Raw genomic sequence first — 17,002 nt, forward strand, 5'->3', positions numbered from 1 at the left:
TGGGGCCGTTAAAAAAATGACCTGCAGGCCACAAATGGCCCCCGGGCTGCACTGATGTAAGACAAAATGTTGTTTCTCTTATGTGTGACCACAGTGTTCTTTAAAAGTATATTATAGAAGCTTTTTGTAGAACCTAGGATGGTAACTATAGCTGGGTATAAAAATAAACTAGATATATAACCCGGCAGACTGCATTTCGGTTTGGATTATTTGAGTTACAGCACAAAATAAATCACGAACACTGCCCAATCATGTCCTTGCTTTATGTATATGTTCTTAGCTGTGCAGTGCAAAATACCAAAGTGAACACAAAGCAAAAGTCCAGCATAGTGCGCACATGTCAGGACCACAAGTGTGAACGCAGTCAAAGTAAGTGCAAAAATTCTTAATCCAACAGTAAATAAAGCATTCGTCTTAATGACAAAACTAGGACATATAGATGTTTGTCTACTGTATAAAGGTGTACAGATTTAAGATTGTTTGGACTTGACGGTGGTCCTTTCTCGCGTCAGTATTTATTTTTGCATTACCGTCAGGCAGGGTGCGGAAGAGGGCTGCAGGACTGAAGCTGCCAAAACCAGCCATAGTGCGCGCCCGGACCTGCACTTCGTACTGCGTGGCCCTGCGGAGGTCCGTCAGCACGGCCTGGTTTCTGCTGCTCTCCGCATAGTGGCACTGATTTTCACTGCGCCGCTCCTGCACACAGAATGAGAACACTGTTTGGCAGGGTTGGAGGTGTGAGAGAAACTGCGACGAGTGAGGAGATGACGGACATGTCAGACACCAGACGCCAAAAATCCTGCACTTTGTGCGTTTATCTCCGGTGGTTTCTGCCAAAATTAATCACAGCTTTCAAGGCTGTTGCTTGATAACAACAAAAGATAATTGCATAGTGTTAATTAGAAGTAACAGACTATTAGAAGACAAAATCTAATGAGTTGTACCAATTTTATGCCTTTACAGATAATAATTGTTTATCATCTAATTAACGTAGCTGTAGCCTGCAGTACATCACAGCGAGATTTTTAATAATTTGGTTCCTTTATTTAGCCTGCAAATAATTGCCTTACCGTTTTACACAACAAAAACAATAATCAACATTATGAACTAAATCCTTCAAATGGAGCATTGTTACATTTGAAAAGGCAATGGAGTTGATTGGAGCTGTGTTGGATGTCATTATATACTGCATTATCTAATGTTCATATTAAAATTGAGTGTGCATAAAAGACAACTCAAAGTTTAGTTTAGTTTGGGGATTAATTTACCTTCTCACAATAGCGTAGTTGATATTGCAGGATGGTGTAATGTGGCTGCACAGGGACAGACCAATGTAGAGTCAGACTGCTCTCTGTGGAGTCACTCTTCTGAATCACAGACACCAGTGACGGCACTGTGCAGAAGATAGTAAAGAATATTTTAGCGGCTGATTTCAATTCTCCATACATTTCTTGCAACTGTCTTGTTACCGTCATAGCTGGTGGTAATGTTGACACTGTCGCTGGCGGGGTCCTTGCCGCTGAACTGAGACACCCCGTTGAGAGCCTGGACAGTGAAAGTGTAGGTGGTGTGAGGCAACAGGCCCCACATCTCCACCCTGCGACTCGTCAGGCTCTGCTGGGCTGGTCGGTAGCTGACGCTATCGCCGCATGTTAAACATGGCCCCTTCGGCGTCCGGCAGGAGAAACATTTGATTTTGTAGCTCAGGTCAGCTCTGCCGCCATCATCCAGAGGCTCGTTCCACTCCAGTCGGAGGGAGGTGCCGTTGATTTGCGAGGCAATGCTACGTGGGGCTGAGGGCGGCCCTGTGGGTAAACATCCAATAGTCAATTAATTGCTCAAACACTGTGAGTAACAGTTTATTAGCAGTCTTTACCAGGATTGAGTTAGGGCACTTTTGCTTATGTCGCACCCTATAAATGCAGTAAATTACATATTTAAAAATGTAAACATTCTGAAAGTGATTACCGTAAATGCCTGACTATAAGCCGCTACATTTTTTCACCACTTTAAACCGTGAGGCTAATTAGACAGAGCAGCTAAATTGGGAATTTTTCTTCACTGGCGGCAAAAATAAAAATAATTTAATTAAAAAAAAGTAAATAGGTTTTTTTATTGTTTATATTATGTCGCGATCTTTTGGACAGATTCGTTCACTGCAGGTGCTGCAGTGTCCTTTCATTTATTGGTAGTGCTTTTTTGTTTTTCACCCAGTGTGCTGTTCAATCTTCTAGCCACCCATAGCGTTTCTACTCGTATGGATTCTTCATTCATCACTCCAAGCAACTTTTACAGTATCAGTAAAACTGTACTTACTAAACAGTCCCATGTGTGATGTTTGTAGGAGTTTTTTCACACATATTTGTATGCGCTATCATATTGTAGTGCTTTAGCTAATATGTTTACGAGTGTCTGTGTTAGTATTATTAACTTACAAAAACATTATTTTGTATTGCATCAGTTTGACAAAGTCCTCATTAAACTCACAAAAACGTCACCGTGGAGATATTGAGTCTGTTTAGCTGACTGGGGAGCTGGCTTCCGCAGCTCGTGGGTTCAAGACGATGACTTTTTATTATACCAGCCATTTAACTGCCGTGTTACAAACATCGTTTGGAAACAATAAAAGTGTGAAAATAAACATTTAAAAATCTTACTGTGTAAATAACTCATAGTCCGGTGCGGCTAATACGTGGAAAAATATTTTTTCTTCTAAAATGTTGTGGGTGTGGCTTATATCCCACGCACTATAGCCCGAAAAATGCGGTAATGCACTTGATCATACCGAAGTGAATAGTATTGTGCTTATAGCAAATCGTGCATACAATTAATTGTATTTGTCCATCTAAAAAGCGGACAACTTTTGTAATTTCAAATATCAAGTATTTTTTTGGACTTTAAATGCTTTTCAATGTAAACCTTAATTTTTTTACTATCTGAGGATCATTTTATTATTAACTTCCTTAATTATCAGTATCATTTTTAAAAAAGTTATATATATATATATATACATATATATATATATATATATATATATATATATATATATATATATATGGTACATAAAGTACATACATATATGTACATATATATATATAAACACAGTAGATAAAGTACATATATATATATATATATGTATATATATGTATTTATTTATTAGGTATAATTGTATATTAATAAGTTGGTAACAAATACAAAAAATAATATTGTTATGAATAAAATTCTTAAGTTCAAGAACAATCTGACAAGAACTGCACTCATTTGGGCACTTTTTTGGGAGGAATTTTGGCCATCATTCACAATCCTTATGAAGAGAAATGAGAGATGAAGACATACACGTCTTTCTCTTTCCTTAAAAAACACAGGTAATGCAGAGTCATCTGTTTCTTTAAAAACACAGCAAAAACCTGCCAGCAACGCTGTATTTACATACTGTGACCTGCATAGTAACCAAACAACACCAAAAATGTTATTCCAAGAGCTTATGTCAAGGAACTACTTTTCTGGCATAGTAGTACAGCACTTTGCTCACAGAGATACTCACATTGCTTCGACAAGTCACGAGCGAGAGGTAAGCTAGCTACTGAGTTCCTGCTGCTGCATTGCTTCTGAATTCGGAAAAATTAATGCGAGAATATAAATCATGCTGTATAGTAAAAGGTTGTGACTGTAAGCCGAGAAGTTGGTCAACTTTGAAATTCCACATGTTACCAACTAAAACTCTGAACTGATTCGATTAGCGATTTTTATATCTCATACATATGAGTATGAATGTATGACATGCATAACGAGTGAAGGAAGACATGTCACTTTTACACAATGGGACATTTGGCTTTGCAATCATATTTTTTTCCTCCTAATTTTAGTTACTTTGCAGAACTTCTCACAGGCGCGTCGAGGCTTTCTGTTCGTGCGTCCTGTGTGTGCGGTCTCCCCTCACTGAGACAAAGATTGTGAACGACTGAAAAGAGGGCTCACTGTAGTCAGTTAATTTTACTGTTAAATAAAGACGCTCAGGTGGTGAGAGCGATGTACAGAGTGAGACGTCTTTCTCCTTGTTTGAATAGGGGCAAACGCGAGGCTCAACAATTGTGATTGTCAAACACGTCTGTCAGTCAAATGGGGGTGATGGCAGAAATAAATTAAAAAATGATTTATTGCACTAACTAAAACCTCTATGTCGATTTGATGTTGATTATTCGTGCAACCCTATACTTGCTCCTAACTTAGATCCAAACACATCGGTTGGAAGTCTGAGCAAGATGATAGTTTGTTCTCAGCATTTTTTACCTGAGGGTTATGCTAAATTTACTCTTGTACTGAAATATACAACCATCCCATTAGTATGCACCACAGTGAAAGTTGATATGGGAGTAAGTGAGTATTTTGTTATGTCGTCGATTAAACATATAGCACTAATGCTAATTGCCAACGCTAGGACAATGGCTTAGTGTTCAACTAGACCTGCTTAGCTCCCAGCTTATAACATGTGTGGCTCATCCTTCTATTTTCAGGTTAAAAAACCTAAGTTCCTGGATCCCTATTTGTCCCAAAGCAATTGTTGTTGTCATCTCTCGTGAAGTCTGCAATGATTAACACTGAACAGGCTCTCGATGCTGTTGTAGTCGACAGAAGTAGCATTCCTTTCGATGCTACTTGAAATGATTGAGGATGCAATAATTTGTGCTCTGTGAAATCAAGACGCCTAGGAGAGAAGTTCCGGTAATGCTCAAAATGTGAATTGTGAAGTGAATTATATTTATATAATGCTTTTCTCTAGTGACTCAAAGCGCTTTACACAGTGAAAACCCAATATCTAAGTTACATTTAAACCAGTGTGGGTGGCACTGGGAGCAGGTGGGTAAAGTGTCTTGCCCAAGGACACAACGGCAGTGATTAGGGCAGCAGAAGCGGGGATCGAACCTGGAACCCTCAAGTTGCTGGCACGGCCACTCTACCAACCGAGCTATACCGCCCCAAATGACCAAAATACTGTAAAAATGGCATGATATCATTAATGTGACAGTTATGCCATTACATATTTGAAGCATGTATATTAGAGATGCGCGGTTTACGGGCTCATCCGCGGAGTCCGCGGATAAACCGCGTGTCGGGCGGTTGACATGACGAAAAATTTGAGTTTAAATAGATTCAGGCGGGTGGCGGTTAAACCATTCGGAAATACTTGATATACATGGTTCAGGGATCGGCCACCTTTACCACTCACAGGGCCATTTTGACCCGTGTCACAAAGTAAAAAAGACAACAGGAGCCGCAAACATTCTCGCGAATATCTGCTGGCGGTCACCCAGTTAACACGAATTAGGGCGTGTTATGAAGCCATTGCCTTTGACGCCTTCTATAACATGTATAAACTGCATGCCAGTCAAGCAACATGTTGTATGCAGCTTCCGCGGACACACGTACACGGCTAAAAGGCATACTGGGTGACACAGAGTACACTGATGGTTGTGATATAAACAATTTTAACACTCTTACTAATATGCGCCACGCTGTGAAGCCACACCAAACAAGAATGACAAACACATTTTGGGAGAAGATCCTCACAGTAATACAACATAAACGCAACACAACAAATACCCAGAATCCTCTGCATCCATGACTATTCCTGACTATATTATACACCCCGCTAGCACCAAACCCCGCAACCCCCCACCCCACCGTGCCTTGGTAATGGGGGGGGGAGCGCGGGGGTGTAAAATATATTCAGGAAGAGTCATGGATGCAAAGGATCCTAGGTATTTGTTGTGTCGCGTTTCTGTTGTGTTACTGTGAGGATGTTCTCCCGAAATGTGTTTGTCATTCTTGTTTGGTGCGGCTTCACAGTGTGGCGCATATTAGTAAGAGTGTTAAAATTGTTTATATCACAACCATCAGTGTACTCTGTGTCACCCAGTATTGCCTTTCAATCTTGTACATCATTCTGCGGAAGCTGCACACAACATGTTGCTGGACTGGCAAACAGTTTGTACATGTTGTTGAAGGTGTCAAAGGCAATAGCTTCATATCATGCCCTTATTCTCGTTATCTGGATAAGCACCAGTAAACAGTCGCGAGAATGATAGCGGCTCCCATTGTCTTCTTTACTCTGTGAAACGGGTCAAATTAGATCTATAAGTGGTAAAGGCTGCCGAACCCTGATATATAACAACCGGCGGGTGGCGGGCGGTTGCGGTGTTGACAAAATGTTGGTTCGGCTAGATGGCGGGTGGATGACGACTTTAGTGATGTGGTTGCGGATGATATAATTGCCTATCAGTGCATCTGTAATGTATAAAAAACAATGTTGGAGTTTTTTTCTGATATTTCTAGAGGGCTTTAGAGGCGAAATAGGTCAATTTCCATTACCTGTACTGTTATACACGTCTTGCTGGCAGTTTTTCACTATTTATAATGCACAAAAAAGAGAAAGACGTGTGTTTTTGTATCACATAGAGCAGTGGTTCTCAAATGGGGGTACGTGTATGCCAAGGGGTATGCCAAGGGGTAGCTGAGATTTTTTTTTAATTTTCTAAAAAAAGCAACAATTCAAAAATCCTTTATAAATATATTTATTGAATAATACTTTAACAAAATATGAATGTAAGTTCATAAACTGTGAAATGAAATGCAACAATGCAATATTCAGTGTTGACAGCTGGATTTTTTTATGGACATGTTCCATAAAAATTGATGTTCAAGATTTCTTTTTTTTGTGAAGGAATGTTTAGAATTAAGTTCATGAATCCAGATGGATCTCTATTACAATCCCCAGAGAGGGCACTTTAAGTTGATGATTACTTCTATGAGTAGAAATCTTTATTTTATAATTGAATCACTTGTTTATTTTTCAACAAGTTTGTAATTATTTTTATATCTTTTTTCCAAATAGTTCAAGAAAGACCACTACAAACGAGCAATATTTTTTCCACTGTTATACAATTTAAAAAATCAAACTGATGACATAATGCTGTATTTTACTTCTTTATCTCTTTTTTTCAACAAAAAATGCTTTGCTCTGATTAGGGGGTACTTGAATTAAAAAAAAAATTCACAGGGGGTACATCACTGGAAAAAGCTTGAGAACCACTGACATAGAGATTATGAATGATGGGCAGATTGAAAAAACTACAGTTCCACTTTAACTGTTTCAAGATTCACTCGATTAATTTCACAAACTCCAATCAATAAATGTTTTGATCAATGATCATCAATCTAACCTCATGTTGGAAACACTTCACATCATATATATCAGATGGATGTTTGTATTGTGTAACCCCTCTAATAAAATCAAAATTAACAAATAATTCCATTTTTGCGCCTGTTGTCGAAATCTGATGCAATCAAAGTGTATCAAATGTCACCATCAAATCCAATTATAAACCCTCACGCTCCGTTTTTACCACCGGTTCACCTTTTCATGACCTACACAGTAGGTTTGTTTGCAGCTGAAGACATATTACTTAGTCTTTACATGTAGCCAGGAAGCAGAACAATGATCTCGCAGAGCCCTTCGTGTCACAGCGGGAGCGTATGGTGGCAGAATTTAACTGGTCCAATTACGCCTCGACGGAACGCACATGATAATGATCGTTGTCTGAAAATGGTGAGGGGATAGCTGTTGCCTCGAGCCGAGAAGAAGCAGAGAGCCACTGAGACTGCCACTGCCAAGTAGACAGAGCTTTGTCACCGAGCCTCCAGCTGCCGTACGTGCAAATAGTTTTCTCACTGGAAACCCAAGTGGGCCAACATCAGACACACACATACGCTCACACACTCACACACACAAGCAATCACCCGGGGGAAGGTAGTTTGAAGGTGATCCATTTTCACACTTGAAAATCCGATTTAACTTCGGCTAAAAGATTTAGATTGAGAGGCAGCCTGGACCGAAAAAGCAAAGTCGGCAAAAGACATGGGTTCATTAGGTAATTTGCAATTCACATTATCAGTAACAATCAGGTTGCATTCAAGTGATATCACACCTGTGTCAAGTGAGAACGCTAAATTTCACATCCTCTTTAATGGCTACTATGAGGAAGCACACCTAACTGCTAAGCCCCCTCCACACAATTCACACATCCAACAAGAAGTACTTCTTACCCACAGTACGCTAATCGTGCCTGGGCTTATTTTGCACCTAAAGCGTGCCACACATCATTGACAGTGGTGGGCTAAGGCCTGGCACCAGGACATAACCTTTTCAAAAGGCAGTTTTAGTGCCCTACAGCTCTTACCGTCCAAAAAACATGTTACGTTACATTAAATGGAGAATGATCAAGCACTAGGACCAAGCAGTAGCCTGTTTTCCTTTAGATCTTACTCCATTGTTGTGGTCATGAATTCACCTTCTACTGTCACTGGAAGTTGTTGGACATTAATTCCGCCTGGGTCACATCAGCTAGACGGAGTTTGATATCAGAAGCTTCATTTACAGTAAGGGAACCCTTAAGCGGATGCCTACAGAACTTTCAAGAATTCAAGGAACTTCATTGTCATACCAGCATCCATGAGATGACACAAACTTTGGTACCCAAAGTATATGGATGTAGCTCAAAGTGTACAACAAGAACAATAGTATTGCATAATAGTTTAAAAAGAATAGGATGTAAATCGACTAGGTTACAAATATCATAGGTTAATACGAATAGATTATAAATAGAATCAAATGAATAGAAAAATACAATAATTTGTGATCCAGTAATGCAACTAGAATGTAAAAATATAACAGCAAACCAAACCAAACAAAAGCTCTGTTGATCACAGTTGGTGCATGTGTGCAAGTTAAGTGTTTCTTACGGCTTTTAGCATGTAATGACTAGGGCTGGGTAAAAAAAAATGTATTTAATCAATTATGCATCGATATCTTTCAAATTTTGCGATATTTGGTTCAGGACGGGTATCAGTTCATCCATTGTCTGCTGGATCACTGATTACTTGTCTGACAGGCCCCAGCTTGTGCGACTGGGGAGCTCCCTGTCGGATACTGTGGACAGTGGTGTAGGTGGACCACAGGGTACTGTCCTGTCTCCTCTCCTGTTCACCCTATACACCTCAGACTTCCAGTACAGTTCCAGGTTCTGCCACCTGCAGAAATATTCTGACGACTCTGCTGTGGTGGGGTGTGTCAGAGAGGGAAAGGAAATGGAGTACAGGACACTGATCGCTGACTTTGTGGAGTGGTCTCAGGCGAACTATCTGGTCCTTAATGTGGACAAGACCAAGGAGCTGGTCATCGACTTCAGGAAGAGTATGACCCCGGTGGAGCCCATCAAGATCCAGGGCTTGGAGGTGGCAGTAGTGGGGCAGTATAAGTACCTGGGAGTTCATATGAACAGCCGACTGGACTGGAAGGACAACTGCAATGCTGTCTACAAGAAGGGCATGAGCAGACTCTTTTTCCTGAGGAAGCTTAGGTCCTTTAATGTGTGCAGCAAGCTGTTGGAGATCTTTTAACAGTCTGTTGTGGCCAGTGCCATGTACTACGTAGTGGTTTATTGGGGGAGCAGCACCAGCAAAAGGGACTCAAAGCGGATTGATAAACTGATCCGGAAAGCCGGCCAAACTATTAGCTCGCAGTTGGAGGCGTTTGTGTCAGTGAGGGACAGGAGGACACTGGACAAACTGCTGGCCATCATGGACAATCCTGCCCACCCACTCCACCAGACAATTGAGCGGAGTTCATACTCCAACAGGCTCCTTCAGCTTCCTTCCCGCACTGTACGATTCAAGAACTCCTTCGTTCCGCACTCCATCCAGCTGTATAATCACTCCCCATACAGCAATAGATATTATCCGTCCATTATCTGACACCCTCTATGTCAGCTACTTCTCTTTGTTTTTAACGTCTATATTCTATTTTCTGCTGGATTTACTCTCTTTTTTATGCTGGGCTGCCACATATACTGTAATATTGTACATGGTAATATGTATATATTGTATATATGTTATAGACATAATATATCTGTATATTTAATATACTGTACACATATTAAGTATATATTGTATATATTCACAGATATGTTATATTTAATATTGCTATATCTAGTCAAATTTATACCTGCATTGTCATTTCCATACACTGACAATTATTTTTTCTATTTCAAAATTGTACTTTTGAGACTTTTTTTAAACTGTCAAACGTTGTTTATGTGAAGATAAAAAACTAAGTACACTGTAAAAAAAATATATATATTTTTATGGTTAATTTACTCTAAATTTCTAGTGTAATTTTTCAAATTTTTTCCAAATAGGTTATAAAACTGTAGAATTGAAGACATTATCTGTAAATAAACAAACCGACTGTTATTTAAGTAATATGCCAGTAATGACAAACTATGTATAGTTCTATTTCTTTTACAGAAAAATACCAAATTAATTATACATAGAATTTTCAGTTTTTTCAAATTACTTTCAAATTCATGTAAAATTACAGTAATTAACTTTCATTAAATATGTAACTTGTCATATAAAAGTCTATGTCCATTCTAACAATCTAACAGTTTTATATGTAATTTTAAGGTAAATCTTATTATTTTTATATTTATGTGTATTTTTACATTCAAGTCGAAAAATATATGTAGCCTGTTATATAAAGGTTTATGCTCATACTAACAATTTAACATTTTTCTCTGTAATATGACACACGTTGGTGACTGCAAGACATACTTGATCAACAGCCAACAGCCATACAAGTCACACTGACGGTGGCCGTACAAACAACTTTAACACTGTTACAAATATGCGCCACACTGTGGAGCCACACCAAACAAGAATGACAAACACATTTCAGAAGAACATCTTCACCGTAACACAACATAAACACAACAGAACAATTACCCAGAATCCCATGTGTTACAATATACAAATTAAAAAATATTTGTTGTTGTTGTAGTCAGGAAGTAAGTATCTGGAAGGAGCGCTATCGCAGGTCCTTTCTATCCACAGCCTTTGGCTTTACAACGCACTTATGTGATTATTGTGCTGTTTTTTTTCGTGGTGTAAAATACCAATGTTACTGTTTTTTGTTGTATTTTATATTTTATCTATACATATTAGTGAGCAATATGTAGTATGTATCACTCTTTTTTTTTCATTTCGCTTTACTTCTGTTACTGTATGTAAAAACCTGCACTGCAACAATGCAATTTCCCCATTGTGGGATAAACAAAACTCTACATTTAATACGTTAAACTTTATACGAATGTATTATTGTGTTTACTTTATATACTTGCTACAAAACATTTTTAGTTGTATAGTCTATTGTAAAGGTATTGGATCTGGGCTCGAAATCAAATCAGATCTGAGGAAAAAAATTGGATCGGGATTGGAGGCAAAAAATATGCATCATGACATCCCTAATAATTATTAGTAACTGTGAAAGATATATTTAAAAAAAAAATACATATATTCTGTTAAACTACTAATAGTGTAACATAAGTCAGCCAGTGGTATTCTTCCCGGTTAAAATGTATTTCACTTTGAGCAAGTTTAAACTGCCCCAGAGTCTGTGCGTGCGTGTGTTCAGGAATTTGTTGAGTCCCACCCCACCCCACCCCACCTCTGAAATCAACATTTCAACCTTGTCTCTGGTTTTAAGGACAAAAGTATATGTTTGCATATGGACAAGAGGCATACAAGTGTGTGCGTCTCTAAAGTATCCGTGTTTGAGGTGTGATGTAAAACCATCAATGACTACTTAAAATTTTGAGTAGGAGCCCGACCCCCACAATAATCTGTCACTAAAGACACGCATCTCAATGGCCAGCTGTGGGACAAAAGCCACAAAACAGATTATAGGGCGGTGAAAACAGTAGCACCAGAGGCGGCAAAAAATCAAGTGTGTACTTTAACACCTTTACATTCGCATGCAAAAATTAATTACATGTTTACTCACTCGTGCACGGTGTGTCTGGAGAGTCTGATTGTGCCCGGAAGTATCCAGGCCGACATGCACATACAGCCTCCCCCCTGATGGAGGCGTGGCTAGCTCCTGGACAGACTGTGCACTGTCCCTCTGCGGTGGACTTGAAGTGACCCACGGGACAAGCTGTGGAGGACAAATTAAGGAGAATGAAGCTTTTATATTGAATGTGACCTGTGGCTGAATCCTACATGCGCATTAACTGTGCTCAGGTGCCAGATGGCTGCATGTAATGAGAAGCAAGTCATAAATCAGACAGCCTAGTTGGCCTTTTTTAATGAGCAGGTTCAACCAAAACATGATCCTTACACATTTCCTGTTGACGTTTTATTATTTAGTGCGATGAGCATTCTATTCTGCAGTCTGTGGATGCTCCTTAAGAACACTTGGCTACAGGAAGTTCCTTCATAGCTTTCTTTGTCTGAAAGATGAACTGAAGTTCACTTAAAGCTACAAATCAGCGAGTCAAGCACAAATCAAGGTGTCGTCTTGAGTAGGAATAACAGTTCCAACGGCTAACTGGCCCGCTGGGAAATAAACCAGTGAGCTTTATGGTGTAGGGAGGGCTTTGTTGCAAATAATCAAGCTCATCCATCAAACGACATAAACTTGACAGCATGCATGTGTTGCACATTCTAGCGAGAATATATGCATTGTCTATAAACAAAATAATGCTATTAGACTCCATTTAATTTTCTCAAAGAGGCAGCCTCTGGAGCAAATACACCGTTCAATCTTCTTATAAAGGCAATTTCCTCTAATGGTTTGGTGAGTGTTTTATTTTCTTAATAACAGAAAGTTGTGAATACCAACTTCACAATAAGCAAAGACCTTTGGACAAACCATAAAAATATACTTTTCGAACATATTGCATGGTGCAAGTGTTAATATAACTTTACCAAAAATTTTTGAAACAAACTCCTTCTTTGCTTTATGTGCATTCTGCTTATGAATCCATGCTGTTGTGATGATGTCACAATGCATGTGTAGGGGTCTTGCTAATTGGACTCATTAGACAGAGCTGCTGAGAGAATCACCCACCAACTCCCACCTTTGATGTGCTCATAGCAATATAGTCCTCATCCCACACACACTCCTCTCCCTTCTATCGCACTCAGCCATAAGTTGCCCCAGCAGTAAGCCTTTGACCCCGCTCTTCCCCTCTGAGATAAGTGCTGACCTCTCCCCCGTCCCCTCTGTGTCACCACTTCCCCTCCTCATTAAATGCACTGCCCTCTCACGTCCTCTGCAAAGCGCAGACTTTCAAAACGCCCCACCCTCAGCACACCATTGTTTTCTAATATGGCCTGTGGAGGAGGAGTCGCCTGCCAGCTAACATCATCTCCTACTTACCTGTACATCTTGCGTGTCCGTCGGCGGCCTCATATCCAGGAAGGCAGGCACAGGAAGTGGTCGGCTGGCCCACCCACTGGCCATCTTCTCCGCAGAAGAGCTTGGGAGGACGAAGTCGGGGTCCCTGCTGTGAGGCGTGCTCTACGCACTCACCATGCGCCTCTTGCACCAGAGTGCGGGGAACCGTCTCGGGGAATGAGGAAAGAGCGCTGATCAAGGGGGGACACTTTTTGAAGAAAACCCTGACGGAGAGCAGAGCCATGCAGGCGCCCTGAGCCTGAAAGGCCAAGTAGAAGCCTCTCTTGGACAAAGGGCCGAGTCTTAAGGTTTTTATGTTGGATTTCCTCTCGTCCTTCCTGAGGAGAAAGTCTGCAGCCACTGTATCCACCTAGGACAGAAAAGCAGAATGAATCTTATTAGGGCCACATTCCAGCACACAGGATCAACAGCTTCAACCCATTATGGACACATCACATATGCTTTACATTAGAGGTCTTTAACAGGGGGTCCACTTCCCTTAGGGAGTCCGCAGAGGTACTGCAGGGAGGTCGTGAAATTTTTGTTTGATTAGACTCTTCAAAAAACATAAAAATGTGAATAAATAATTATATTGTATCATTATATTCATGTTAGCATTTAAACTGACTCTTCACTTTTTTGGGGGGAATTTTGCCTATCGTTCACAATCCTTATGAGACACAAGAAGACAAAATATTTTTTTTTTTTCGGCATCTAACATAAAAAATTGGCTCGTTCTAGGTGTCTAGTAATGCAGCTAATGGGAGCAATCAATTCTACCTCTAAGTCACTTTAAAAATGCATTCAAAAACCATCAACAATATTTACGTTTCGTAACCTGTATAATAACCAACCTGAAGAGATATTGTTATTATAACACAGAAGAACAATTTTCCTATCATTAACACATTAGCATGCTTTGTATTAGCTGTAAAAGCTAGCTACAGCAAAAAATACGCTATAGCTTCTACGTCAACATGAAAACGTTTGACTTTGTAATGCAGAACTTGGTGATAGAATACCAATTTGTACTGACTGAAAAACAATCAACAATCATATTACAGTATCTGTAAAGTATTAGCCCAAATTTGTTTTGTTTGTACACAGCTAAACTAGCCAGACAGCATATTTACTGTACAAACACACATAACGTGCTGCTTGTATCATGATTGATATTAAAGTGACTCAATTGATGGACCGTTGTTCGTCTGGTCCAGCTGGCCCTGGACGTTTACTATTGATTTTGGGTGAAAACTCTTGGCTCTAAGTTCCACATTTATAATGTCAAAATCACTTTCACCTCACTCTACCGGCTTCCGTCGGCTCCAATGTCTCACTCTTCTTTCGTGCTCGCTTCTATAAGCAGCCCTATATTTAGCTTCAAATGTATAAAGTTGTAAATCATAATTTTTCCAAAAATAGTCATCTTTGTTGTCTGTTACCAAGTCTGCCATGATTAGAACACACACTCGTGTTTGATTCCGGAAGTAGGAATACACATGTTGCCAGAAGTCAGACGTGTGCTGATATGGAAACAGAAATCAAAGCGTGGAAGAAATCAGTCCCGGAAATGATTAAAGTGACCAGAATAATGTAAATATTGAACATATTAAATATTGCTCTGAAGGTGTCTGTTGCGACATTCTATTTATGCTTGCAGCGTGTATATCAAAATGTTGCTGGAGGGTTTTTAAGTTTTTTAGAGAGCGTTGAAGACTTCATTAGCCGCATCTTTCAAGGATTTTTTTATCATCTTTAAAATCTTTAAAAAAAGACGTGTTCTAGTCTCCCATAATGATTGTGAACGATAGCACTTTTTTTCCAAAAAAAAGTGCAGTTCTCCTTTAAGATTGTTAACGATAGCGCTCTTGTATCAGCAAGCATCTCGCCTGCTAGTTGCAAGCTAGCTAATGGCGGCACTATACAATATTAGTAGAACATCTTTTAGACAAGTTTAATTTAAAACAGAATTTATTACAGCATATATAAGTAGTGGTTCCCCGCTTAATTTATATTAGTTTTGGCGGTCTAGGGCAGTAGTTGCCAGCTAACTAATAGTGGCGCTATACTATTCTTTGAACATCTTTGTATTGCACAAAAACAAGGTGTCTTTACAACACATCTTTCCAGTTTTCATCTAGTGACTAGTGCGCCAGCTAGCGATTGGCGTACTAGTTGGCAGCTAGTAATTAGGGCACTAGCTGTTCGCAAATAGTGGCTCTATACTGTATTATTTGAATATTTTAGTATTGCACAATAACATGGTAGTTTTCGGACCAGTTTAATTAAAACACAATTTTATACAAGATATAAAGTAGGGGGTCTCTGCTCAATCGCTCCATCAGTTTGGAGGTCTTTGGCCTGGAGAACATTGAAGACCCCTGCTTTGTATTATTAAAACTCTACATTGATTTACTACATTCTTGGCAACCATTGTTTCCCTATACTATACACGTTTTCCATGCAGATGTGACACGTGCTCCAGTGTAATGCCGTCACTGTGAATGAAACACTACCTATAGTGTAGTTTGAAAATATTTATAGTCCCTCAGCATGTTCAAGAATCAAGACCAGAAAACTTTATTGATCTCTGAGGGAAACTTCAGGGACAGCTGCATCATTTGGTTCTGTTTGGATGCATTAAGAGAATTAAAGCATATAAATTATACTGGGAAAGGTACCATATTCATCCACAAATAATAAATGAATAATAAATAATAATAACCCTTAACACAATGTATTTATTTATAATACAGTATAGGACAAACGTAATCTGACCAAAAACACCTGCAAAAACTAAAAAATGGAAGCACATAAGGTGTTGGTGTCAATATAGGGCGGGTTTTTTTTTGTGATTAGATGTATTCTAACCAAAACAGAGAGAATGGCAAAAGATACCTTTACAGGAGGCACCACCCCAATGGATAAGAAATAAAACCATCAAATAAATCAGCATACGTTTAAAGTGTATACTTTCTATTTTTTTAAGAACTGTGACAAAAAATGAAATTTGCCATTTTGGAATTAAAGCTTCAAAAACACAATGGAAATATATAACAAACTATTTTAACATTTGAATGAAAATAATTTGCAGTGAATGAAGCCCATGGACATAAACAAATAAGTATTGAACAAGAATATCATATTTACAATTATATCAGTTGAATCACTAAAAAAGAATAAATGTTATCAACATAATGTACCAGTAGCTGTTATTTCTAAATGCTAAATGCCATATTGTTTTTAAATATCTTAATTAAAGTTGAAACTTAGCACTTCAATCAAATGCTGATTTGTTTATTAACTATGTGTATACTGTAAAGCAGGGGTCTCAAACGTTATTATGCGGCCCGCACTTTGATATGACAATTTAATGTTGTTGCGGCACACGAGTTTAATATGAATGGCGCTCAACAGCGTCATACTTGCCCATTTCCCCAATTTTGCCGGGAGACCCCTAAATATCAGGCCACCAATTCTCTCGAAGCCCCTGTCGATTTATACCATATCAACAATATTCAGGGAGTGCCATGAGGGCACTTTAGCGCCCCCTACATCCTGAACTGGCAGCGTGCAAGCCCAGTTATATGTTGCATCTGGCCATGCAAGACGCACGTGTGTTTTTGCAAGACATACTTGATCAACAGCTACACAGGTCACACTGAGGGTGGCCGTAAAAAACCTTTAACACTGTTACAAATATGTGCC

General features: G+C 39.2%; 1 protein-coding gene across 2 annotated transcripts in view; it reads right to left on the reverse strand.

The window, feature by feature from the left end:
* Positions 1–17,002, reverse strand: part of ephb4a (eph receptor B4a) — a 102,830-nt gene that overhangs the window by 17,030 nt on the left and 68,798 nt on the right. For both annotated transcript variants that reach the window (XM_061898377.1, XM_061898376.1), the window contains exons 4-8: positions 13,277–13,664; positions 11,897–12,049; positions 1,470–1,805; positions 1,269–1,393; positions 531–696 (exon numbers count right to left, since the gene is read on the reverse strand). In XM_061898377.1, the coding sequence (XP_061754361.1) occupies positions 531–696; positions 1,269–1,393; positions 1,470–1,805; positions 11,897–12,049; positions 13,277–13,664 (1,168 nt within the window). The remainder of the gene's footprint in view (positions 1–530; positions 697–1,268; positions 1,394–1,469; positions 1,806–11,896; positions 12,050–13,276; positions 13,665–17,002) is intronic.

This window comes from Nerophis ophidion, linkage group LG04 (assembly GCF_033978795.1).
Source record: "Nerophis ophidion isolate RoL-2023_Sa linkage group LG04, RoL_Noph_v1.0, whole genome shotgun sequence".
Lineage (NCBI taxonomy): Eukaryota > Metazoa > Chordata > Actinopteri > Syngnathiformes > Syngnathidae > Nerophis > Nerophis ophidion.